Raw genomic sequence first — 27,987 nt, 5'->3', positions numbered from 1 at the left:
CTGTCACCCCCACTGTGTGTCTTCTTCTCATTCATCATTAGCCAACTGTTAATGTTGATGGACAATAACTGCATGAACATATTACAATTATAATATTCTTGCTGACAATAAAAATATTAATTTTTCACGGGCCACAACAAGAATGATATTTTAAGTATCAGAATAATGAAATACTGTGTAACGGTGTTTGCCCGGGCCAATCTCATATTGCCCCCCCCCCTATGTGGACACTGATCCCTGTTACATGAAGTGCAGTGTGGTGCACCTGCTGGCTTACAGAATCCCTGAGTCTCCCGCGGTGGTATGGGGGATAACATCAGGACTGGCTTATGAGGTATTGCTGAGTTATATTCACTCATGGTACAGCGAAACCATCTCTTCCAGACCCCCAGCGTAGTAGGGAGGAGTCTCTGAAAAAGAACCTCTATGTGCACCTTCTTCCCAAGTGACTCCACAATCAGGAGAGAAGCGATCTCTTTCTTTGGCATCCTTTATTGTCACCATACATGGACAGCCGCCCATCATAGCCGCCGGTCTTCTAGCCGCTCATCTCAGGTTGCCAAACCAAAGGAAGTCCCTGACCGTACACTCCCAGTCAAGGGCACTGAAAGCAGGTCTAGCTCTTCCCTTACTCCCTGATAGAGTAAGAGGAATAGTCTTCCACACCCCTCCCTTGAGGGAGGGCCACAATCACTGCCAGAGCCCTGACAGGTTTCTGGACAGACTCACCTCACTCAGGTGGTGAGGCACACACTGACTAAATAGAGGAAGTGCTGCATATTGTATAGCTTCAGTAGGCACCACCCCTGTGTCACTGTAAGTGGACACAGAGCCTGATGTCACTTCCTTCACTGAATAATACACAGCATAGGAGGTGAGGGCAAACCCCATGATTACTCCTGGCTGACCTGCCCTTAACAGGGATTATTGCACAGGAGGAGAAAGACATGTAACCCCCAAACTACACACGGCTACAACTGTAAGAAAGCCAATTACATTAGTAGGTTGTTTAGCATTTATTTGTGACTGCTAAGTGGGGCTCACTCTTTAATAAATATAGCAACTTTTTAAATCGGCAATGCATTCAGTAATTGTCTTGTCACTTTGCGCTTTGCTGATTAGCTCACTGGAAACTTCCTGGCAGCCATTTTTGGTCATTATGGTCTAGAACAGCGGTGCGCAAACTGGGGGGCAAGCCCCCCATAGGGGGGCAGGAGATTTTGCTGGGGGGCGTGGGCGGTTACAGGGGCCCTGCGCTCTTCCCCACGGCATTTAAATTAAATGCCGGGCGAGGCGTTAGGCCTCTGTAACTTACTTACCTGCTGCCAGCCGGGTCTTTGGCGACGCATCGCCATGGCAACACGGTGTCAAATGATGCCGCGGGCTCATGGCGTGACGTTACACGACATCCCACACGCCGGAAAGGAAGGTATGGGGAGCACGAGCACCGGGGGGAGTAGGCAGGTGGGGCGCAGCGCGAATAGTTTGCGCACCCCTGGTCTAGAATGTGCAATATCTGAGGCACAGTAACTCCAGAACACAGCATACTCCATCTACAATTTTAGGTCCTGAATTCCTAAAAAAAAAAAAAAATAGATTTACAAACAAAGAAATCATCAAGCATATTGGGTTGCTTGTTCAAGTGTAAATCATATGATATTTGCTTTCCTGCTGACTTTGGATTCACACTAACAGGCCGTGGGGACTACCAGTCGTGCAGAGCTGGTAAATATGTTTGTTCATCGTGGGATATACTGTAAGTGGTTTAATGAATATACAGGTACTGCAACCATACGGAAAATTGCAAGATCCAAATGTTGACTTCACTGTAAAACAGTATATAGCTAATTGCCTAGACATTCTATATCAATAATAAATAATACATGAGAAATTAGTTGAATTTGATATATACTGGCCCATTTATTGTTTTTTCCTACTTGCTTTGTCCTGACTTTGGTCTCTGAGTATTATGCTTGGGAAGCCATCTTTCACTTGCCTGCGAAACTGTTGTCTCTCTTCTTTTGCATGGATCTGGAATCTTCCAAAGCACGGAGGAGGTAGTGACAGACATAACTGGCAAATAGGGGACTTTGTCTAGGCCGTATTATTGTATTCTGTACTGTATTGCATTTTCTATATGGTACCAGCCAGTGTATGCAGTGCTTTCAAGAGCCACACCACTTAGATTGTAAGCTCTGCGGGGCAGGGAATTCCTGATTTTGTTTGTTGCACTTAACCAATAGTGCATGATTGGACTATATCTCTTTTATCCATCTTTTTAGATAAAACTACACTGAAGTTCAATGTTCTAGCAGCCTTATTGGTCCTGTAGCTTTGATGCAGGTTGTTCTTCTTTTTTAGTGGACGAACAACAAAGTTCTTCATACTGTAACTGAAATTATAGTGTTCACAGAGCTTTCAAAACCTCATAGGTTTCGTCTTCAGGTAGAACTGTGACAGACCGTTGGAAGGAAACATATATGCAGTATTCTAAAGGGATGAACATGGGTGGAGATAAACGCTGTAGGAAGTCTTCAAGTGGAGTGGTGACAAGACTAGCAAATGTTCACAGGAGCTAAGTTATGCTATGCAGGGCTGCTGACGGGTGGGTAGAGCCTGAGTTAGGCACCATGCGGAAGAACCTGCTTCTCAAACATGATTCCATCCACACCCCCAACAGTCTGTCTGCAACCCCCAATGCCTGTTTAACAGTCCGCCTGCACTCCCTCCACCCTTAACCAAGGTGAAGACTTTAGTCCTGTGCCCCAGGAAAGCTGTCAGCGTGTTGGGCTTACACCTTCTTGAAAATGGAATGAAATCCCTAATTATAGCTAATGTCGTCCTTTCTTTTAATTGAAGGTTTTGCTCTGCATTACGTATACATCAACATTCGAGCTAAATGGAAGTTCAGTGCTGAAAATTGCTGAGGTAAGTCTGACCAGCCAATGTTTCTACAGCTTTGTGTTATTATATTCTGAATAAGACCATTCAAAAAAATGTGCACCTTATTAGCAGCAGAAATGGGCAAATGCAAATGCTTTGGCACGGGGCAACCTCAGGGATTTGCGCAAAAATAATATAACTGCATTTTTCAAGAAATAATGACTGTTATGTTGCTTGTGCTTGTTATTAACCCTTGCAGCATTCTTGTTTCTGTTTTTATAAAGATTTGACTTTTATGTATCACTCACTCCCTCATAAGAGGCCCATTTAAAATAAATAAATAAACAAACAATATTTTTCTTCTTGACCAGAAAGGTTGTAGTCTTTCACAGTTCTATGTCAAGTCTTCCAGATGGGAATATTCCATTGAAAACAGAGTCATAAAGCATCATACATACTCTTAAAATACCTTTTTATGTATTTGGGGTAAGAATGGAATGGTGAGTGCTGTTTTAGGCAAAGATTTATGAAGCCAGTGTACTGCACTGATCTGGCGTTAACTGCCATTCAATTCAATCTCGGTGCGATATCCCGCATTACGGCTTGAAGAATCTCTGCCTCATATTGTTATAATTCTGCTTCCATTTGTTTAGCCCAAGAACTTGCAAAAAACTAAAACATGGAAAAATGAACTGTAAACCTAAACGGAAAATTCCACCAATCAGAATAGCATATTGCAGGACCGTCAGTGAGTCATTCAAGCGATCAGTGTCTCTTATGAAGGAGTGAGACGTGAAGTGCTGTGCTCCCCTATGCACTCTTCTTCATTACTTTGTTTCTGTGTTGTGGTTTTACTCCTTGTGTTTTTTGCTCTTCCATTTGTAGCTGTGTTTGGCCCTAAAATTGGATCCCCCCCTCGATTGCATGAAATTATCAAAGTCCATTGCATACTTCCTAATTACTCTGTGCCGTCGTGTTTTTCATGGTTCTCTTCCCATGTTTGGCTGAGCTTATAGTGCCGGCGACGCAACGCAACGTCGCATCAAAACAAATGCATTGCTGCCATCGTGTGCGCTTATAGTAAGTTACCTGGAACCAGGGTCACGAATGATGTATGAATAGTTCCAGTAAGCTTAACTCATGCCTTCCCTCTTCCAAAGCACAAACAAGTCCTTTTGTCTTTCTTAGTTTTATTGAGGGAAAATCACAGGAAGAAAGGGACTTGCAGATGTAGTGTGGGTAGAGAGTGCTTCTCTCTCTGAAGTGCAGTGTATCAAGATAAGGCAGTGTAAAAACTGAAAGGCCTTGCTGGGGCAAATAGCAGGCAGGTACTCACTCAGAGTCCAGGGTGAAAAGGAAGTGAGGGGCAAGGGTCACACTAGAAGTGAAGTGAGACTATACTAACTGTCAGCAAGGACAGGGGGGTAGGAATAGCCCACTCTCAGCTAGGAGAATAGAAGATTGCAGGCAACCAACACTGACTAGGGCTGTGTAAACAACATGTAGCAATAATGTTGCCTTTTCACATGCAGCTAGCTGCTGGGACAGGGAAAATAGCAGGCAGCTAAACTAGGGAGATATGAATCCTATGAGCTGCAAAGGGAGACAGAGAAATGTAAAATCCTGTTCCACGACAGTAAGCACGATGAGGCGGAGCGACGGCTTGGCCGCGATCGCTGGAAGTCATCTCAATTTGATTTTTCCAGCAACCGCATAATATCTTCGCCATCGCCGGCACTATAAGCGTAGGCTTTTTCTTGAGGTATCGTGCTTAACCGCTCAAGAATTACATTTGGCTGATTTTATTAACATTTACTCTTTAAAGCAATAATCCAGCAACAATATAACCTTTTTTTATTTTTTCATACAGCATGGGAACTGGGAGGGGGTTTAAATAACCGTCCAGTAGGATGTCACAATCAGTGACAATGCGCCTCTCTAATCCCTCGTGGGTGTCGCAACATTTGGTGGGCGTTTTGTTTCCCCCGGAGGGAGATTAAAAAATAATAACTTTTCCGGTAAATATCTCCCAAAGCTCAAAATTGCAGGGTTCAGCTGCAGAGGAACCGCCAGTTCCATCCTGTAATTAAAAAAAAATAGAAAGCGTGGTTAAATAAAAATAATGATCAGGCGGATTGCTGCTTTAAACTACTGCAAACTGTCTGTCTTTTCCTAACTTACTTTTCTTAACCTGCATAAAGAATACATAGTGTGGAAATACTGTATAAAGCCCAGTCTACTGTGGCACATCTTTCCCTGTCAAACAGACACATACTGTACAGTAGTCCCAGCAAGCTGAAAACCTAAACCCAGTAGAGAGAGAGAGAGAGAGAGAGAAAGAGTGTGTGTGTGTGTGTGTTTGTGTGTTTGTGTGTGTGTGTGTGTGTGTGTGTGTGTGTGTGTGTGTGTGTATGTGTGTGTGTGTGTGTGTGTGTGTGTGTGTGTGTGTGTGTGTGTGTGTGTGTGTGTGTGTGTGTGTGTGTGTGTGTGTGTGTGTGTGTGTGTGTGTGTGTACACCAAAAGACCAAAAAAGCCCCAATGCTACATCCAATCTGACCAATTGTTTCGTTACATCTGTTTTTCTTCTCATAAGTTAGGCTGAGTCCCCGCCGTGCGCACCACGTGAGTGGGGACTTACATAAAGCTATATATGTAAGTAACCACCGCAAGCGCCGCCCACTCAGCGCCAGCGGGGACTCGGCCTAAAGGTCATTTAGTTAAATTATCTTGGCCAAAGCATTACATGAATTTACCTATGGAAAGAATGTGAGCGCATGTATCTCATTTTTTCACCTTACCTCATCTCTATTTGGAAGATTTCACACTATATTCTCCTCCATGTTACTTCTATTTTTCCGGTCTGTGGCTCTCGCGCTCCCCTACTTCGCAGACAACTTTGTAGAAGAACCAAAAGAAGCGTTTTATACAGGGTTTTGAGCTGCGTTTTCTGTCTATTCTATTATCACGTTTGTGTATTTTTTGTCATTTAGATAAATTGTAAATAGTATTTTCCGAAATGTTCTGTTCACTTCTCTAATGGTGGAAGCAATGTCTCAATAGACTGACCATTCACAAGTGTATAACAGGACCTGCTATTAAAAGTGGGCTGGGTGAGCTTAAAACCAAGGAGGAGGGGCACAGACTTCCCAGCAATTGTAACCAATTAACATCTAGAAACATACACAGCCCCAGCAAACTGAAACCCCAAACCCACTACACTATACATACATTTGTGTCAAAAGGAGTGCTACAGGGATAGTGGCCTCATGTATCCCTAAAAGACAAAAAATCCCCAATGCTACATTCAATCTGACAATAGCAGGTCCTGTTATACACTTGGGAATGACCAGTCTATTGAGACATGTCTTCCTCCATTAGAGCGGTGAAGCGCAAGTTTACAGGAAGTGTAGGACCTGCAGAAAAGGGTTTACCTTGAACTGGTTCCAGGCGTGTAACGCTTTGGCCAAAGAATTTATCTAAATGACCCTTACTTGTGAAAAGAAAAACAGATAGTATTACTAACTGTAACCCCCTTGTAAGTGCAAGCAGCTGACACACATACACAGCCCCTTGGCTTTAATAGGAAATTACAATTCAAAGCTTGCTGTGCTGCAGCAGGGAGCCACTTCCGGTACAGGAGGATGGGACTTGTGATGGACAGGGCCTCAGCCAATGAGATTGGACTCTGGAGAGGCAGAACTAAGGAAGGAGCTCTGGGTCCCTGGCAGGACACACAGGGGCAGGGCTGCAAGGGGAGAGCTGCTACCACAGATCTGCACAAGCCTGAAGGACTTCATGATTGATCACGTGTGACCCGGGGCCAGTCTTTGTCCCTCTAAAGAGAGTGGGCATTGACTGGTGGGAGAACAGCAGATCGTGCAGCGAGGCCCAGCCGATCGCCGGAGTCAAAGCAGCACAGAGGAGCAAGCACCGTCGGAGGGGACACTCAATGGTTTCAGCTAAAAGTGGTACCGCAGCATTTTGTGAAGTACAGGCCTGTTACTCTTATTTGCATTAACAAGCTCCAACGGTGTGCCAGCACCATCACACAGGCCTTAACGCCCAGGATGGGGGTGGGCGCAGCCTCCGACACTGACATACACCCATGTAGCGTTTATGGGGAATGTTATGTTGATGTATTATTATGTGAATGTAGTGATCCTTTGCTACAGGTCACAAGGTACCTAAGGTTTAGCTATACTTGCACTATAAAAAAGAAGGTTATATTACAAATATCATTGTAGTTTATCTCCCGCTGTCTGACCTAATGCCACGTGTGGCTCACCATCCAAAAATAGAGACTCAGGTCCCCACCCTAGCAACAGGTATCAGTCTGGGGCTTGGATAAAGAGGGTTACATAACTAAATAATTAATGTATCAGATTGGATGTAGCATTGGAGCTTTTGTTTTGTTCTATACCTGTTTCCCTACATTCTGTACAGTCTTTTTAACTTATCGTGGATGTTATTCAGTGGTCGAAGTGTGATGGTTCTAGAGGGTACAGAGTGTGCATACTTATTTTTTATTTAACATACCGCGCACTATATCATAATTGTGAAGCGCTTTGAGTCCCATTGGGAGAAAAGCGCTATATAAAATAAAGTTGTTTTTGTTGTTTATTATTATTATTATTATTATTATTATTAACAAGCCCACAGTACCACTTCATTTTTTTATTTAACAAGCTCAGAATACCACCATGTTTTTATTTACAAAGTTACAATCACTCTTTTTTCAAGAAAACAAATACCTGTATGTATTGAATTATTTTTATTTATATATCACAAATATATACTTCTTTCTAAAAATAAAGTTTGAAGAGCATTGCTTAAGTGTGTAATACATCCCTTCCTCAACTACGATATTAATACATGCCCTTATTCTCTCCCGTATAGTCTGCTGCAGCATTCATTTGTCTGGCCTCACACACCTTTACAATCTATTCCAAATACTACTGCTAGAATCAGCTCTTCTAGACTCACAGCTTCTTCTGCCTCCTGAAATCTCTCTGCTGACTTCTTATTAATCTCTGTATAAACGACAACATTCTCCTCCTTTCCTGCAAGGCTCAACACATTCTTGCACCTCCATATACTGTATCACAACTCTGATCTCAACGTTATGCTACAATAACGTGACATCAATCCTATTCTAATGAGCTATAGAATGGCCATTGTTTTTGCATATAATTAGCATTGAAGATGGGTGGTAATCTCAGGGAACATCCATTCTTGATTTACATAACGTCATTTTGTGAGCCCTGATTTAAAGAAGTTTTGTGGATCGGGTCTTTCATTTGTGTACAGCAAACATTATCCATAAACACTCGACTTTAGAAGCTTCAGTTCTAGAATAAGAACATTACCAGATTTTATTTGCCTTGTAGCAGACCGTGAATTTGTTAGGCCGATATGGTCTATATTGTTCCTCAGATGGAATGAAGTGCCCATATCAGAATTAGACTGGGTTTTTATGTCCAGACGCTCCTTGCTGTTCAATGGTGGATCGTTTTTTAACTCTTATTCATGCTCCCATTTCAGGTATGCATTGAGACCTATGTTTCTAGCTGTCACCAACGAAGTATAAACACAGCTGTAAGGGCAACGCTCAGTCAAATGTTGAGTGACTTGACATTACAATTACGCCAGAAACAGGAAAGCCCGGTGAGACAACTCCGTTTCCATTATCTGTGTGTTCTTTTGTGACTAGTTTAAAGCATCATTTCACCCCCCCCCCTCCCCTACCCCTCCAATAGATTTTTTATTTAACCTACTTTAACTATCTATTGGGTGCGGTAGCGAGTCATGACCCCACGGTCATTTTGTGTCTTCCAGGCACAAAATAGCAAGCAGTGTAAATTGCAGAAATGCAGGTTTAACAAAATAGCAAAAAGCACCCTGGTCCTTTTGCTCTTCTGCACACTTTTCAGTGGAACTATGGACGGTGTAGCCAGGGCCAGGCACCAGGGCCCACAGTCTTAAGTGGCCCTTACCCAGGCCCCCGTGTTGATGGATTTGTAAATGGCGGTCCTCGTTGTGTGGCATCAGATTTTTTGGGGTTGCAACATTTCACAGCTCAGTGGCTGACAATTGCCGCCAAACATGGAAAACTAATGCCCCACAATCTATTGCGGTTCAGCAGCTCGCTATGCTGAAGGGGGCCAGAGGGGATTTGGAGGGGTGGGGGCCCAGAAATATTTTGACATTGGGGTTCACTGCCCACCTGTTCCGCCCCCGAGTAGAGCTCCACAGAATGCATCTCAATGTTTGCATTAATTTAATATGTATAAGTTACATGCCTGTGTATTTACGCCAGACAGTTGCTATGTGCAGTATAATGAATTATTTTAGTTTAAGGACATAAAAGTGAAGTACTACTTTTTGTAGAAATTGACATTCTATAGGTACAGTATGAGACCCTAACAAGCTGCTCACGATATCAGAATGTATTTTATACTGCATTCTGTGATTTATTTTCTTTCCAATGCTTTATTCATTTTATAAAGCTATTAAACATTTAATTATTATAAAACTATCTAATAGTTATAGGGCTGAGCGCCTCTGCTTTATTGTATCTCTAATATATGTAGCTAAAAGGGACTGAGTTTTTAAATCCTGATTTCCACCAATCCAGTCCAACATATATTTACCTTTTTAGAATTTCGTTTCTTTACTTTTAATTAACTTTTTTAAATTCCTATATCTAGCAGTTTCTAACATAGGAGAAATATTGATGTCAAATATTTTTTCTGGGATTAAATGTGTGCCGGTGAGAACATTCTATAAAATGTCTAATAATAACATTGTCAACCCAAATCACTACAAGTATGGAATCACCTTATTTAAGTATTATTCCTTACATAGTCCACAATGAAAGCAGTTAGTGTATTTAGTGGCTATTGAGTTTTGGGAATGAGGAATTTGAGCCTATATTTAAAACAAATATATTGAACCATGAAACGGAGAATGCAAAGAAAGTACGAGAAAGTGTAGTTAGTGTACAGTAATTTCAACACGTTGTTAATGGTTAAAGGAACTTGAAATGGGACATGAATTTTCCGCAGTGCTGAGGCCCTTATTAACATTGACAGAATAAACTACCAGGCTTGTGCATCACTATACGTTTCTTTACATAAGCACATAGGACCGTCATTGTTGCAAAGATTTACAACTTACATCCTATTCGACAGCACCATTTTGCATCAATGCATAAATTGGCATTATATTCGGGGGAGAGGTTGTAGGAAACATTGGGGGGTGGGGCGGAAGTATTATAATGCAACATCATTTGCATCTACAACTGTTCAGGACTCCTTTGCATGAATTAAATCCAGGTTAGGTTAAGGTATCATTAACCTCAGATTAAAATCAGCATGAAATGTAAGAAACAAGGTTGTCAATTGCATGCATATGCAGCTGACACAAAGTGACGCAGATGGAAATGTTTGCACCGTGTTATAAAGCAGGTTGTATCATCTCGACATGTATGCTCCTTTGTGTCCAGCGCTAATTACTTGTTTAACAATTCATTTTTCTACATCATGTCTTTCACTGCGGCCCCTAATATGATTGATTTAATTCTAATACAAATATGTTACCCCTCCAGAACACTGAAATCCAGGAAGCTCTTCTGGAATTCAGGAGCAAAGGTATGCATCCAGAAACCAAAGTACAGTCGTGTTGTCAGTTTTCTTTATTTAAAATGTGTGTCTTGAATTTAGAAATGAGTTACTCTTCCCTGTGTACATATTCATCACTATCTGATTACAGATTTATTCTGAAATTAAGCCTCGACAATCATCCCTCAACGTGGCTGAGTAGAAATCACTTGTTTTCGTGTTCTGAAGATCACACGTTAATTGTTATCAATTTTTTATTGGAAAGTGAGGACTCTTGTAGAAAAATAGGCACAACAAATTACATATACATATTTGATGCAGACAATAAATAGCGCAAAAAAAGTGGAATATCTTGTGTAGCCCCCTCTTTGGGGACTACTATTTCAGACATGGGGTTAAGGGCCTTAATGGGTTAATGATGTGGGCTCACTCAGATTCCTCCCCTACCCATCATGTGATGTAGGATGACTATGCAGAAGGGATTGCTACTCCCTTGTATGGCTTGTGACCTGTGATGTCACTATAGGGAGTAAAGAGGGTGTATACAGTATATAGCACCACCCTATGTTTTAGAAGCAGATTCTGCAGAGTTATGACGGGGGTCCTCACAGTGAGTCCTGTAAATAGGTGTATCTGTAGAGCTAAGATTAGCTGAGCACTGCCATTGTATATAATCAATCTGATGCGACCTCCTGTAGAGCCGCGTAAGGAGGGTTACATTTAATTGACTATATACATGTAACACCCTTTCCCTATCCCTAAGGGAAATAGCGGTAATTACGGTCACTGGTGCTAACTGTTAGACTTACAGAAGGCCCGAGCCTCTGCTCCTGGGGAGCCTGGGGTGATGGTGTGTTCTCTCACTCTCTGGTGCAGCGCCTCCACCTATGAGGATCCCACCTAGCAGGGTGGCTCCTCAGAGGAACTCGTATACCTTTATGGTATACACAATCACAACAGGGTATATAATAACGCCTTTACTGTGGTCCCACTGTAGGCTCAAGTATTACAACACAGGCACAATAACAGCAGTAATAACAATATGACAATAGGAGGTAGCTAGTCCCAATGATACGGAGGGTGCTTGGGCACCTATAACACGGTGTCCGGCAAACAACCCTACCCCAATGTATGTATGAGGGCAGCGCTACCCTCCCCCATGCGGTGGTGCACGTATACCTTCCTGGTTAAGGCCTTATACAGGGAAAAAACTCCCAGACGGAGGATGAGCAGCGGCAGGGTCCCACGCCGTGGGGTCTCCGACAACAGCCCCTCAAGCCTCACGTCCGGCTGCTGCGCGGGGATACCTCCCGCTAGAGCAACTTCTCTCCTGGCTCTGGACCTGCTCCGCTGCTACCGCTCACTAATGGGAGATCCCTAGCTGTGTGGCCGGCCCTACACTCTCCACTAAGGTGAAGGGACTGCCTGGGGCCTAAGGGTAGTATTTCTGGCCTAGTCCAGGAGCTTGACTAGCTCCCTGGACACTACCTTCCTCTCTGCAGGCTCCGGATCAACTGAACACGCCATCTCCAGTCCGCAGATGAAATCCTGAGCACAGGACTTCCTGTCTCTCTGTTTCTCTCTCCGGTTTGGGTGTACCAAGATGGCCGCCGCACCATCTGCATAGGAGTCCCTGGAGCTGCCTCTTTTTTCTCCCTCAGAGGTGAATGGAACGACCTGCCTAGCAGGAGGTAAGAAGGGGAACCCTGCTACATACATTTATAGTGCTCAGTCTCTTGTCTCTTGCATGGTGCTGGGTAAGTGCAGGCTGGGCATGGATACTTGAATATAACAAGGGTAGGCGCCAGGAACTTTTATAAACAAAAAGGTGCTTTATTTCCCAGCCATCAATAATGTTTCACAGATACTAACATACTGGTTAATTGACAGAAACTTGTGGCAAACAATATATTTCGATACTTCATCTCCAGGTAGCTCTAAGTCCTATGCTGGGGAGGTACTTAACTTGTAATGCTCCACCACGTGTTGAGTGGGCCCTATGACATACACTTTTGGCTCCTGATTTAGCAACCTGCTACTGTGTACTGCATACCTCCTCCATACCTATTTGATCAAGAATGCACAAGGAACCCTCCGGTTGGGCCAGCCCAAACATACTTGTAGCCGAGTCCCCATTCCTACCTTTGGTGCGAGGGGAGAGCTGCCTGGCTGATAGAGCCGCCAGAGCTCCGGAGGGGGTGGGGGTGGGGGGCGTCCATCTTTTTTCTCGCGCATGCGCAGTACAATGCGTTGCGCATGTGCAGTGTAAGTTGTGGAGGCCATCTTAGGTGGCTCCGCAGATAGAGTACTGTGGGACTAAAAGTCCCAGGATCCTCTTTGAGGAAGGGAATTGGTCTGGCGTGCAAACAGACCGCACGTCAAACGGATGGAGGGCAGCAAGAGAGTAGATAGTGTCCAGGAAGCAGTGCTTCCCTGGACTAGGCCTAGTCTTGCCCCTTAGGCCCCAGCTAGGCCCTGAGTCCCCTCAGCTGAGTATTGCAAGGAAGGTCCCAGATAGGGACACTTCCCCATTAGTACATAGAGGTACTGTTGCACCCGTGACCGGAAGGCCACGCGGTGTAATGTGGACTTTGACCAGGCTACAGTCCACATAGGCATTAGGTGAGACATTCTAGCTGGAGCTCGCCTCACAAGGTGGATCGGGTTGCACAAGGAGAGAGGGGATTGATGTTGGAGGCCCCGCGACATGGGACCGGACCAACCCTTTGATCCATCAGCGTTACCTAGGTACAGGAGTGCCCAGTGAGGTATATAAGTGCACCAACAGGGGGGCTACCTCACACTTTGGGTTGGACTGTTCTACGGACACCGGGTGTTTAGGTGCCTAGGGCACCCTCAGTACTTTGGGGGAACTATACCGGGTGTTTGGTATTGCATTGTGGGTATGTTATTGTAACAGTGTGTACAGTAAAGGAATTATATTAGACCAGGTTGTATAGTAATTATTGTGTCCTATGAGGAGTCATCCCGCTTATGCTGGGATCCTCATAGGTGGAGGGGCTGCAGGGCGAGATATAGTACCCCAGGCTCCCCAAAACCAGAGGCTTTTGCCTCCTGTGAGCCTCACAGGTAATAGCAGCACACGTAATCGCCCACGGTTTCCCATAGGCATAGGGAATGGGGGGCTACATACTCGAGTTACTATGCTGAGAACCTCTTACCAAAAGCATGCTTCCTCTCTTCAATAGTGAGAACAATTGAGGTCCTTTAATACTGGAACTTACTTAATGGGCATGTATCCTAACTGAAAACAACAAACAGTTGTAACGGTAGGGGCTAACCAGGTACTCAAATAAAGGTTAAGCCCATTTTTGGTTACCCCTGATCTGAGTATAAGGGTTCAAGAGTTAGCTCTTGAGCCCAGTAACAATGTATGCTTCAAATGTACTTTGCGCAATTAAAGTATGTTTTGTGTTTTTGCCTTTCCAGGCATGCCAGCGAGCAGGGATTGCTAGGGGATGAGTTTCAAGGGGGATTTGCGGAGGAATTGTTGTCAGAATCTGCCTAGGTAGTCGGGGTCCGGAATAGTCGGTTCCCCATAAAGTGTACCCGGGAATCATAAGAAAAAGAAAGCACAAGGCACACCAAGGGTGAAAGGTGTATAATGTACAGATCAAATATATGCATATATAAAATTACATATTAAAATTCTGTGATTAAGTGGAATCCTTTAAAAGCGTTTCACCTTGTTGCTCTGCTAGACAGGTGTATGGCTCGGCGGCAGTCTGTTGACTGAGACGCTTGCTCCTGCGCGCTGGGAACAGCTGATCCTCAGTGTCTCACAACGTCTCTGAGCAACTTCCGGGTTCGCGTAGTATAGTGTGTCCCGTATGTAGTGGCGTGACGCAACTTCTGAGTCCGAGATGGTAAAACAGATGTTCAATAAGACTGTCAGGGCTAACCCATAGGCGCCAGTAAGTCTGCTGGACATTGGAGTTCAAAGTAGCCAGAGATGCCAAAGGTGTGAAAACCATTTGGGTGGCAGGGAAAGGCTCAAGTACCCAGGTCCAGGGAACAATGGCAGTCATCCGGGTTGCCATGTGTTCTGCCAGACCTAGTGGAGCCTGACTCGGCGGGTGGCATAGAGATAGCCAGGGATGGAGGTGGCAAACTTGCGCTTGGCAATTTTCATATTTCCCGCTGACCCGGCTGTCTATACCGGCTTGGCTCTGATGGGCTACTGAGAAAGTTCCCGTGCGATGATTGGCTGCTGAGTTTCATGAATAAAACTCAGAATACTATAAGAAATGTTTGAGCCAATAAAATTTGAGATTCCCAGTAGTAAGAGCGCGGGCTTTTCAAAGTTGCTTCTGCGTGATTGGCAGTGCAACCGGCTTCGATTTCAAGCCAGGAAAGCCTGCCTGCCAGATTCTAAGTCCCGATTTTAGCTGCCAAGTTCTCAAAATCGAATGTAGCGGACGCGGCTGGGATTTGATGCTGATTTCGGTTCCAGAGGATCGGTGGTAGCTCGCGTTCAAAAGTCCAAGTTCTCAGAAGAGAAGGGAGCTGTGCCATGTGGAACTTTACACCGATTTGGGAACCGGGAGATTCCGAGCTAAGTCCCAGTCAGGGGAAAACTCTTATTTAGAGTTCCCTGCACCTAGGAAAGTCTAGTTTTCTACCCCAGAACCCTAGCAAGTGTTATTGCTCAGTGAAATTATCTTGGTATAAAAGGTGTAACTAACCTGGTCTCCCATGACAACAGTGACAGGACACTTCTTAATACACTTGGCTATATATAGACCTATTTACAGGACATACAGGGAGGACCCCAGTCAGAACTCTGAAGAACCTACTTCTAGAACTGGGGGAGCTATATATACCCGCTATACTCCTTATAGTGATAACACAGATCACAAGACCTACAAGGAAGTGCAATCCCTTCTGCATACAGATGCAGCCACGAGCATTACAACTCTTGCCTTGAAAATTCTGGGGCAGTCGCACAGTAAATGCCTCAACATTTCTGTGAGATTCTTAATGGCCCATCGGATTAACACAGCAGGGGTCCCTGCAGTCCCATTCAGTTTGAATGGGACTGCATTGACCCCCGCTGCGTTAATCCTATGGGCCATTAAGAATCTCACAGAAATGTTGAGGAAATGTTGAGGCATTTACTGTGAGACTGCCCCAGAATCTCCCAGAATTTCCCAGGTACAAGTGTTCTAATACTCGTGGCTGCATCTGTAGTTATCCTGCATCACAAGATGGGATGGGGGGAACCTGAGTGAGCCCTCACAGTAAACCCATTAAAGCCCTTAACCCCTAACTGAAATAGTTACACTTACATTACATTTAACAAAAAAGATAAAATTACTTTTTGCTTTCTAGTTTTCATATCACTTATTTTTTGGGTGTAGCCTAGTCTTTGTAAATCGTGCACCCCAAAACTGGAACAACCTACCAAAGACTCTCACATCCACTACCAGTTTAAGTTCTTTCAAATCTAAGGCTGTCTCACATTTTAATCTGGTCTGTAACTGTTTCATATGCCCATAATATATATTTTCTTTAACTGTGCATGCAATGTCTTGTATATAATGTATACCCTGTTCATTTATGTAACTATTTGTAACCATGTATTATTTGTCTTAACTCTGTGCCCAGGACATACTTGAAAACGAGAGGTAACTCTCAATGTATTACTTCTTGGTAAAATATTTTATAAATAAATAATATCTGCACTATATAAGTAGAAAAGGATTTAATTCAGGACAAACTTGAATACATACAGTATGCCTTGTAATTGAGACTGTAGCTGTAAATGTGTGGGGGAGTAGCAATTTTCAGGCCAGGCATTCAGTCTGCCTCGATGCAGAAGGCTGATTAATCAATTCCAGCCAATCCCTGCATTTAAATATCAAATACTTCCCAACCTCCATTGACAACAGGAACAATAAGAATACACCCACCGCCCTCCTACTACTGTTGTTATGCTCGCTTCTCCTTAGTATGGGCCCTTATATGCTCTGCCCTACACATTCTGCAATAGGTAGGAAAAGCTAACATTTCTTATTCAGTAAACCGTTAACAAAACTGTAATTTTTTCATCTACAGTACATACACAATCTAGTGCTTCTGTTATTTCAGTACAGAGTTTTTTTTAAGATTGAGCAGTCCCTCAAAAACTGGTCCCTAGACCACCAGTTCTCAATGACCTTGAAACGCCAACAATTCATCTCTAAATAGATCTTATCTGTAGCCTGTTGTTGTTTTGTTTTTTTAGCCTGATCAGTTCAGAAGGATGATATTGTTTATTTTTCAACACTGGTCTATTATTTTCGATAAATATCGAATGTATGTGTATTAATAAATTTATCCACGCATGTATGGTGGTCATCTACATGTTTATGAACATTGAAGGAGTCTGCAAAGAGGAGAAGTTTGGGGCCCCTGAGTTAGAGATAGATGTTGTACCTTCATTTACCTGAACTGATTGTGGTATTCAGCGCACTTAAGACGCCAGCCTGGACAAAGTGGAAGTTTGCCGTTTGGGGATTTATACGTCAGAAAGCTTAGTAAATCAGGATTGGCATAAGTGGCACTACTGCTCCAAATATAATGATGGTGTCCATGAAAATCGGATCATTCCTTTGCCAGTCTCTCTTGCCTTCATTCGTTTGTAACCCATAATTTGACGTAGATTATCTGTAGTCTACCATGCGTTTCATTAGACCAAGATTAGAATAACTCTGCATTTAAAGATGTGTTAAAGTTGAGAAAAAAAATCAATGAGGAATATGTATTAAGTGTCGCCACCTGGAGCATTGCTCCAAAACCAGTGCAAATTGAGTCCATTTTTGATTGGATCAATGTATTAATCTGCTTTGCTTCCTTTTTTTGCCCAAGTTGCTCCACTTGCGCCGTGAGAGTTTGGGGGAGTGGTTATACGAGGCTGTAAGGGAGGCGAGAGTCAGTGCAATGAGTTGTATCTAAAATTGTGCCTATAACTCTCTTTGGGCCAAATAAATCCGCATCGTTAACCTCTGCTCCAAAGAGATCTGCGGCAAAAGTAAGAAACAAGATCTGTTTCTGCTCCCGGATTTGTCTTTGCTCCCAAATTGACTCTGGTGCTCCCCTTTTTTGAAGCATATTGCACCATTTCTGATTTATATCTCCCAATGACTTACATTTCCAGTGTATAGTGTGCACTTGATGAGTAGTACTGTATGTGCTTCTTTGCTTCAGTTTTTTTTTTTGCATTCCTGTATCACAGAGAGACATGTACCAGTTGGAAACGTGCTTTGAACTGTATTGTTGCTTTATTCGATGCATGTGGGATAAAAGACGACAGAGCAAGTCTACAAGCTGCTGTAATGGGAAATTCAAGGCATGATTGTTGTATTAATTGCATTTGTAATCTACTGTATATAGGATGGTCAGTATTAGGCTGCGCTTATAGAGCCGGCGATGCGACGTCGCGGCAAAACAAAAGTATTGCCGCCGTCGCGTGCGCTTATAGTAAGCGCGACGCAACGTGGCGGCGCGAAATTTGGAAGCCGGTCAAATTAGATTTTTCAGACAGTTGTCGCTACATGTGACAGCCTCTGAAACAATCAATGGCCAGGTCGCTTGCGATGTCGCTGCAAAGCGAAATACAACTTTAGTGGATGGCGACAGGTGACGTAATCCGTCGCGTCGCCGTTTCGCGCACTATAAGCGCGGCCTTATGTATAAATACATTGTTATTGCTACTGTTATACAGTTTAAGAATGAACTTTTCACCCTCTTCGCAGGCACAGGTCCCTCGGTGGAGTCTCTCTGTGATGACATAGTGTCTGTGCTCACTGTGCTATGTGACAAGCTGCAGGCTGTCATAAAGTAAGTAGAAAAAGCCGTGATTCTGTTCTCCTCATACAATGTTCTGTAGCAGTGTCCCTTCAGATGTAAGTCATTTCTGATGCCATAAATTCTTACACAGCAAGGCTGTCTTTAATTGCTTTCGTGATTGTTGCTAGTGTGACAGTCATCCTACTCCAGCTATCCAGACAGAACATAGATAACACACATTTTTGTTTGTTGAGAAAACGATCAATAAGAATCAATGTAGAGGAAGGTTTTACCACTCGCTGCACAGAACGCATTTATTTTAGGAATATGAATTCACTATACAACTTTGAATTTCATAAATATCAACCACACGTATTATTGATTCTGTAGATTGTATTGAATATCATAAGCCCTGTAGAGACATGCAATTTCTTTTGAGTCTGTCTAGTGTTGAAATAATTGTATTCTACATGGTCATGGTAAAGTGTGTTATTTAATATGTTTGCTACTAAGGGTGTTTTGTGATTCACTTGTTGAGCATTTTTGCCCTGTGTGGGTCGCAGTACAACCTAAAGTAATAGTGATTAACATGACGAAATGCTGACTAGAATGGTTAAACTGGCAGTCCCTCCTAGGACCAAACTGTACTAATTCCAGTGACATGTTTAAGGGGTCTTATCTCAGAGATTTATACTGTATCTCTTTTTGTTTTTTTTTTGTTTTTTTAGCCAAATCTGACACCTGTAAATATTTGTAATGAATGTTTTAAAGTTGGTTTTCGAAGGGGTTTGATTTTGTCCGGCTCCTCCCATTTAGTGTGATGTCACTGTGTGCTCAGCAAGGGCTCGTACAGACAGATTCTCTCATTCTCACCTCTCCCTAAACTTTAATGTTTCTCTGATAAGAACAGGGCGCGAAAAGGGTAAAGAGAATACTGGATTAATAAACACTTCCCCATTCAGATTGAGGTCCCTAAGAAATTCAAGTGGCCAAGTATGGCACATTGTACCTCTTAATCAACAATTAGTATTATTATTATCGTTTATTTGTGAAGCTCCAACATATTCTGCAGCAAAGTACAGTGGGGTACAGAGCTATGTATATTACATAAACATGAACAGTTACATACAGGTGAGGATAAACATGCACAAACAGATGCAAAGAGGTAGTGAGGGTCCTGCTCGTGAGAGCTCACAATCTAGAGAGAGTGAAGGACGATGTTGAAACAAGAAGGTAAGGTGGCTGCTCATTGTACCCCTTCAGTCGGACAGCTGAAGCCATTAAGGTTTGGGGGGATGTTATGTAGGGTGTAGATTGGTCCAGCCACACAGCTGGTCTCAATGGGATTGGAGGGGGAGGGGAGTTGGATGTTAGAGGAAAGGTGCTTAGGCTTCCTAGAAAAGGTGATTTTTAGGGGCGTTTTTAAACACATAAAAACCGGGGGAGAGTCTGATGGTACGTGGTGGGGAATTCCAGAGAGAGGGGACAGCACAGGAGAAGTCTTGTAAGCGGGAGTGAGAGGAGGTAGTAAGGTGGGAGTAAAGGTGGATGTAGTGGGCAGAGTGTAGGGGTCATGTAGGTATGTATTCACACATAACACATGGTGTTTTTCATGTACAGAAGGGACAGTAAAGCTAGAGCAAGTTGTCGCAAACATGCTGCCAGCTAACTCTGTAAATATTTAACTTCTCTTGCAGCGTCTGCCTTTTGTTTACATTGTTCCGGAGAGGAGGAAATATTCTTCCTGCTCCCCATGAAAATAAACACACGTCCAGCAACCCAATGCTTCTTAATGGTTCAGGAGATATTATTTATAGCAGCCTTAACACACAGCCGTGTCACATACCTTTTGCATATGAAAAGTACAGTACAAATACTTTCTCTCCTAATTCTTATATACACTACCATTCATTCATTGGCACAATCAGTGCTTATATGCCCTAATACATTGATGATATGTGTTGGAGTCTAAAATTGACTTTTGCCATCAACTTATCAGCACAATAGCTGTTTGTGTGATCTGCTATTAAATCCACTGATTTTCTCTAGACCAGTTGCTTCTAAATCTGACCTCGAGCATCATCTGTCGCACCACGTTAGGAATAACCAATACTTTTGCAAAATATCCAAATTCTCTTAATGTGGATATAAATAGGCCATTGGTTGGATAGCCAAAAAATATGTTCCACATCAGGGGATTAAGGAGAAGACTGAGAACCACTGTTTAAGACCAAAAGTATCTCTGGATGAAATGATAGAACATTTTTATCTCCACCTTATTTTATAATGGAAACACAAAGTTTCTTAACTTTATTTATTTTTTCTCCTAATCACTCGGAAAGAATCTCATGGGACCTTTTTGTTTATACAATGAGTATGTGGATTGCTCTGTTTGAAAGGTATTTCATAGATACTGCTGAGCAAGACAAGAGATTGAGTTGATTAAAGATGTAAGCACTCTGTGGTTTATTGGAAAACAAACTAGTGCCTATGACCTGGTACTGTACGTCATAAGGGCCTCTAACGTGCTACGGCCCATGTCATTCCCGGTATGTACTAAGGGAGCGATAAAGGTTAATTAGTCACTGGATTGGGGAAAGGAGTACAGCTCCATCATCCCACAGCTGCACTGACACAATCTTTGTGAAGTGACTGGCACCAACATGAATTACTCTGTGGTTAGTGGGCACACTAGTTTGCCGGGTCAGTACATTTTTGAAATGCTTGACAGACAGCTCAGCCAATAGCACAGAGCATGACTGTATAATTTAATTAATTAACCACAACCTGTCCGGCATTTACCAGCTACAGTACCCTTCCATCCTGTATTGTATCTTTCCTTGTGTTTTGTCTCTTTTTATAACCTTAAACATGCTCTTCCTTTTTCCCTTTTTGTATTTGTGAAGCGCTTTGATTCCCATTGGGAGAAAAGCTCTATATAAATAAAGTTATTATTATTGTAAGGGAATCAGTGTTCATTTGTTTTACAAAACATTAGCAGTCAGTGCTTATTCGTTATCAAGTGATACATATGCACCCATACGTGTGTAGTGTGGCACTTCTCAAAGTTTTCTTGCTACTAAATAAACAAACAGATTTATTTATTTTTTAAATCTTGACTTTTTTTTTTTTCTTCAATACATTTGTTGCTGATGTTTCTTCCATCATTTTTTCAGATGGGAACAATTCGATAAAATAAAACATGTAAAGATTAGTTTGCAATCTCCTATGTACTAAAAAAAAGTCTTGCATCATTAATGGCATTTAGAATGTCATATTGTTGCAGCCCAGACAGAAGCAGCAGATTACAATGCATCGCAGGCCCTTATGAGAGATACGAGGTTAAATTAAAGCGGCAGTACGGGTAGCCTGGAAAAACATGCCTTGTTAGACACAGCGATGTGCACTGTGGATTCATTACCTGCAGTATTGCTCATTACATGTAATATTACTGTACTTGATCGATCCCCCTTTTCTTATTGAGATAGTCGAACACACAGTAAGTGACATAACTTTAATGTTAAAATACTTTAAAGTAGGGCTGTTGTTCATTAGGATGCATTTGTCTGAATGGAAGCAACATAGCAGATCGCTCTGTACATTATTGTGTAAGTGTGAGCTAAAAAAATAATTTGATTGAACTGGAAACAAATCATTTGTATTGTTGTAGTGAAAACCATCCATTGCAGCTGTTGTACCTGGAGTGCATACTTTCCATGCTCAACAGTTCCTCCCCCACAATGCACCATCACAAAGGCTTTATGGACCTTATATGGTAAGTAGGAGAACATAGTACAAAGCCATTATTAGCATTGACATGCTGCATGTTGTTTTAAAGTATGGGGCATGTTGTTTTAAAGTATTACTCCATCAGAATAATATAATGATAGGAAGCCTTTAATATATAGCCCCGTCCGTTTCCTATCAATGTGGATTGATCAATTGTACCAAATAAAATATCAGTTGTGTGCTTAAATTATATTTATTATTGGAAGCACCCTGGTAGGTTTAAAAAAAATGTTGTACTAGGTTGGAAGCAGAGGTCTCCGGAGCTGAACCGTGTTAATTTCAGCTCGAGGGACCCTCTGCTTCCCGAGATACTTACCTCTGTATCTCATGCCAGTAGCAGCCCCGACTAAGCATTGAATAGGGCGGTTTAAAGGTCTTGCGTCACGCGGACCAATAGAAAGTCACGCGGACCAATAGAAAGCCATGTAATTTGTCGTGGCTTCCTATTGGCTCGTGGCAGACGGGACCGTTAAACATTCAGGAGATACCTGCATGACCTACTGAGGTAAGTATATCTCGGAAATCAGGGGGTCGCAGGGGCTGAAATTAACACCGTTCAGCTCCGGAAAACTACTGGTTCCCAACAAGAGGGAATTGTTGTTTTTTTTATTTTTTAAAGGAAATGCTCATTTAAAAACGTCAGTAATTGACACGTCAAACTTACTCTGAAGCTGTTGTATTTTGCTCTTAAGGAAAACTGTTGTAATGGAAGAATTTGCCCGATGCAACAATTATTTTAACGGTCACTGTAAAGATTAGACTTCAGCTTAGAAAAAGAATCTAAAGGAATTAAATGACTCAATAAATGGAAGCTTTAGATAAATGTATTCCTAGGGAGTTTCAGGAAAGTATAAATCAGCCCTTTCCACCACACCAAGTGGTTCATTGTGACTCAGTTTAGAGGAAAGTGATAATAGTGTCATTTTCTTACACATTAAGACATTCAATCTTCGAATATGCACTCCTAGTTGTCAATGTCATTTACGTTAATACTGTCACACGGGGCGCAATAACTGTCGTTATTCAGAACTTTATTTCTTACCATTTTTTATTTCCATTTACTTCTACATTTCTTAATGTTTTCTTTTCATTTATCATATGTATTTTTATTTCCTCTTATCATTCTACCTTACTGTATGGTACTTTGTCCATTTTTTTAGTTTTTTTTTTTTTTAATCAAATGTTAAAACTTGACTCATTCCCGTTCTCCGATTACTAAAGCTCAGAAGCTCAGTCCGTTTGCTGGTTTTCTATAATATGTAATATTTTGTGCTGGGAATTCTCGTTTGTTTTATATTAATGATCTGTGATCAAAGTTTTTATAGTACAGTAAAAAAACATGTACGACCCGGCATTCTAATATAAAGCAAAAGCAATATTATATATGTAGCCAGGTCATCTTTTTCCCCCTGCGACCCACCCGGGCGCCTCCGTGGTCACGGACGCTGTCGGGTACTGCCAGCGGCAAGCGGCAGACCCGACGGCCATTCAGGAGGGTGGGGGACGAGGAGGGAGCTCGCCGGAGTGCAGGAGATCTCCGGCGGCTCTTGCACAGGGCGCTGCCATGTTGCGCCGGTTCGCGCATGCGCAGAGAGTCCCCGGCGGCCCGAGATAGTCGCGCATGCGCAGAAGATCGCGCGAGTGTAGGAGCCAGCCAGGAGAGTCGCGCGAGAGGTAGGGAGAGATTGCGGCGGCCATTAGGGGTTAGTGTAAGCACAGGGAAGGCGCGCACGCGGCCCCAATGTTACAGTAAGGGCCTTGGGACTACAATTCCCAGGAGGCATAGGGAGACAGGCACCAGGTGCCTCATAGGAGCCAATAGGGCTGCAGGACTGCCAGGAGAGCAAGTGGATACATTTGGCGGGCTTGCAGCTACGTTGTCAGTCAGAGGAAGGAGCAGTCAAGGGAAGGAGGTAGGGTACAGGAGCGAGGGACTCCCTGTACTAGGCCAGCACCCCCTTGGCCCAATATAGCCCTGAGTCCCCAGTAGTGTGAGTGTTGCCAGGGACAGCCCTCAGGATAGGGAACCTGTCACTTACCTTAGTTGGCCACTGGGGAACAGAAGGGAAGATAGGGACAGCTGGGGGGTTTCATAGCGGTAACCAATCCGGGGAGCCATAGCCCAGGGTCCTGTTGTGAATTAGTGGCACGAGACAGCTGGGGGGTTTCATAGCGGTAACCAGTCCGGGGAGCCATAGCCCAGGGTCCGTGTCGCGAGTGGCGAGGCCACTGGGGGGGTTTCATAGCGGTAACCAATCCGGGGAGCCATAGCCCAGGGCGGCGTTGCGCGTAGTACGAGGCAACTGGGGGGGGTTCATAGCGGTAACCAGTCCGGGGATCCATGGCCCAGGGCCCGTATTATGAGTAGGGTGGGTACAAGACCTACCTATATAGGATAGGCAACCCCGAAGGCCCTAGGAGAGTGACCCTTAAGCCACTTAAGGATGCTGTGCTATAGGGACGGCCTGTAGTGCAGGGTGTGTCACGTTGCTGTATCGTTAGAAAGGGACTCAGCGGATGCTGCGGTTCCAGTGACGGAGTTCGGACCCACGTTGAGGGTCACAGAGAATATCGCCAGGATAGGATCAGACGGATTCATCACGCGTCTGACCCTTTGTGAAGCGTTGCTGACCCGAGCACCGGAGTGCTCGGCAGGTATCTACAGTTCTAAGTGCACCACCGGGCCCTTAGCTTAATAGTGACTGCGCAGTCACCCATTGATTCTCTGCAAGAGTGCGGGACATTGGGTGGGGTTCTTTGGACACTGGGTGGGATCACCTAGTGTTGGGGAATCGTCCTGCGAGACGTCATGGTTAGTGTCTCCTCCTGAGAGGGACACAGGTTATATTATGAATGTGATGTGTCGTATTACATGTTAGTAAAGTCCTTAGTTATTATACCCCATTGTGTATGTGATCATTGTGTTTGTCCTGCGAGGATTCACTTCCCCCTCTGGTGGGAGCCATCGCAGGTGGAGGCGCTGCACCTATTGAGTAAGTGGTTACCCCTAGTATAATTGCCCCAGGTTCCCCGTGGCGGAAGCTCAGCCCTCCTGCGAGCCAACAGGTAATGCACCACACCGGTAACACTGCATGTTCTACTCACCCACACTATATATGCGATTGGGTGGGGTGGAATACCCGTTACATTTGGAGGCGCTGCTGAGATAGACCTGGGGTGCCCTGTTTTCAATTTTTCAAATTGTCCCATTCATATTTTTCATCATGGCGGTGCCGTCACCGCAAGACGTCGATGACTGGGCCTTAGCGCGGCAATTATCCCCAAGGCGCGTGTTTGTAGTGGCCGGAGTATCCCATGATACGCAATTGTCCACTATGCGCGCCCAAGTAAGAACTTGCCCGGAATTGGCCACTGCCCGGGTGACAGACTTAAGGCTGGATACTGACGGCCGGGGGATTACCTATCTCCTGTTCACCACGCATGACATATGCCTAGAGACTGTTCCCCATGTATTAACACTCCCCGTGTCTTCCGCAGGGGACTGTCTCATGATCTATGCAAAAAGCTGCAGTGTAGTTGACAGGACTGTAGTTAAAATGGAGGCTCCTGCAGCCGGGGAGGCTAACAGTGAGTCCCACCTAAAATGGCGGCTCCCGCCAACTCAAGATGACACACGTGCTTCTGACTGCCAGGCTGCTCAGAAAAAGGTTACAGAAAACCATCCGGGACTGGCGGGAAAACCAGAGCCCCGCCCCCGTAATGTGAGTGACTCAGTGCAGAGCCAGAGCCATCCAGTGATAGAGCACACCCCTCCTTTAAATTCCACCAGGGGGAGTGAGCACAGTGAACAGCCATTAGACCCTTCTATTCACCAGGAGGAAGAGGAGGAGGAAGGCATTGTCGTGGACATGGAATATTTTCTTTCTGAGCAGGAAACCGAGATAGACTGTCAGGACATACACCCCAATATGTATGTGGCCTGGCGTGCGCCCGGAGTAGATTCTCTTCTCTTCATATGCTCCTGCCTGCAAGAAGCCCACGCTCAGGGAGCCAAAGTGTCTCGGTTATCCCTCGACTACAGGACCATCGAGGTGGAAGGAGAAATGGGCATACAGTGTTTTAGCCCCACTTGTAACTGTTCTAGAGAGACATTGACATGGTGGTCCTACTGTGAGTGTTGCGGTGTGCGGTTATTGAAGTCTATTGTTCCCCAGCATGCCGAACCAGCAGAGGAGACAGAGGAATCACAGCATACAGAGCCTGCTGTGGGCCCGTGTGCCCTACCACGGCCAGTCCGGCCTACAGAGGTACCATCGGTCCCAGGCTTGGGATCAGTACCTGTTGACGACGACAGGGGTGAGTTGACTGCCCCAGGGGTGTTGGGTGTGAGCCTCCAGGTGACCGCGGAGCACGATAGCTTCTTAAGTCTGGACACCTGGGCGAATGGCTCCACTCGACATCGCGTCCTGGCGGAGGTGTCCCCCCTAGAAGATAGCTGTCCTGCAGTGCGAGTGGACCAGTACCCACTGCCTATCGTTCCAGAAGAAGAGAAATCCATCGCAAGCCAGCAGAGTGGTAAGGAACCCCCTTGCTCCCCACAGGCTCCGATGGAGGTGGCCGTGCAACAGGCCAGAGTTACGGTTCCTGATCTGAGTGAGAGCCCGTGCGCTCCAACCCAAATGGTCCCAGGACTGGGATCCAATGCTCCCGAGTTTAAGGACAGCAAGTGGACTGCCCCAGAAGTACAGGGGGCAGGTACCGAGACAACCGAGGTGGGAACTGACAGCGTCCCCGAGGACCTGTTGGCCACCGAGAATCACCGCAGGGGTAAGGTGTCTACTCTTTACCCCCTGCCAGGTGAAGCAGAGACTTTGAGTAAAGAGACAGTGTCCAGTTCTCGCTTCTCAGTGGAAGCTGAGCACGTATGTAGGGACAAGGACTATGTGGCAAAGGAGCTGGTAGAAGTTGCCTCCTTTGCGCCCAAGAAGAAGCGGCCCATTCGTCACGTAGTGGACCGAGGGAAAGGTCCTGGCCGCCTGGCCTGCTGCTTCCAGGCCATGGATGATCAAGTAAAGGTTGGTGTGAAGGACACTGCGCTATTCCTTCCACCAGGGGGAGGAAGTAGCACTGAAGCAGTGACTGTTACGCCAGAGTGTGCTTTCCGAGAGATTCACCCCGGGGAGGCTCACGGACGCAAAAGTGAGGTACCCCCATCTGATCAGTTAGGGGCACCCCACAAATGGTCTCAGCAAGCAGCTGATACTCAGCTGGCCTCGGGTAATAGTGGGTGGGGTATGCCATGCCATTTTTCAGTGTGTAAAATTGTACCATGTTATGTCGTTCCCCAAGCGAGGGCGTTGGGTTTTTCACCAGGGGGAGAGTGTAGCCAGGTCATCTTTTTCCCCCTGCGACCCACCCGGGCGCCTCCGTGGTCACGGACGCTGTCGGGTACTGCCAGCGGCAAGCGGCAGACCCGACGGCCATTCAGGAGGGTGGGGGCCGAGGAGGGAGCTCGCCGGAGTGCAGGAGATCTCCGGCGGCTCTTGCACAGGGCGCTGCCATGTTGCGCCGGTTCGCGCATGCGCAGAGAGTCCCCGGCGGCCCGAGATAGTCGCGCATGCGCAGAAGATCGCGCGAGTGTAGGAGCCAGCCAGGAGAGTCGCGCGAGAGGTAGGGAGAGATTGCGGCGGCCATTAGGGGTTAGTGTAAGCACAGGGAAGGCGCGCACGCGGCCCCAATGTTACAGTAAGGGCCTTGGGACTACAATTCCCAGGAGGCATAGGGAGACAGGCACCAGGTGCCTCATAGGAGCCAATAGGGCTGCAGGACTGCCAGGAGAGCAAGTGGATACATTTGGCGGGCTTGCAGCTACGTTGTCAGTCAGAGGAAGGAGCAGTCAAGGGAAGGAGGTAGGGTACAGGAGCGAGGGACTCCCTGTACTAGG

General features: G+C 44.8%; 1 protein-coding gene across 2 annotated transcripts in view; it reads left to right on the top strand.

The window, feature by feature from the left end:
* Nucleotides 1–27,987, top strand: part of ARFGEF3 (ARFGEF family member 3) — a 127,025-nt gene that overhangs the window by 28,651 nt on the left and 70,387 nt on the right. For both annotated transcript variants that reach the window (XR_012801143.1, XM_075597828.1), the window contains exons 5-9: nt 2,860–2,928; nt 8,425–8,547; nt 10,490–10,532; nt 18,260–18,344; nt 21,964–22,068. Coding sequence is in view for 1 of the 2 variants with exons in the window: in XM_075597828.1 (XP_075453943.1) it covers nt 2,860–2,928; nt 8,425–8,547; nt 10,490–10,532; nt 18,260–18,344; nt 21,964–22,068 (425 nt within the window). In the remaining variant the exon portion in view is untranslated. The remainder of the gene's footprint in view (nt 1–2,859; nt 2,929–8,424; nt 8,548–10,489; nt 10,533–18,259; nt 18,345–21,963; nt 22,069–27,987) is intronic.

This window comes from Ascaphus truei, chromosome 4, assembly GCF_040206685.1.
Source record: "Ascaphus truei isolate aAscTru1 chromosome 4, aAscTru1.hap1, whole genome shotgun sequence".
Lineage (NCBI taxonomy): Eukaryota > Metazoa > Chordata > Amphibia > Anura > Ascaphidae > Ascaphus > Ascaphus truei.
The sequence above is the reverse complement of the archived record's forward strand: the minus strand, read 5'-3'. Positions and strand labels throughout refer to the sequence as shown.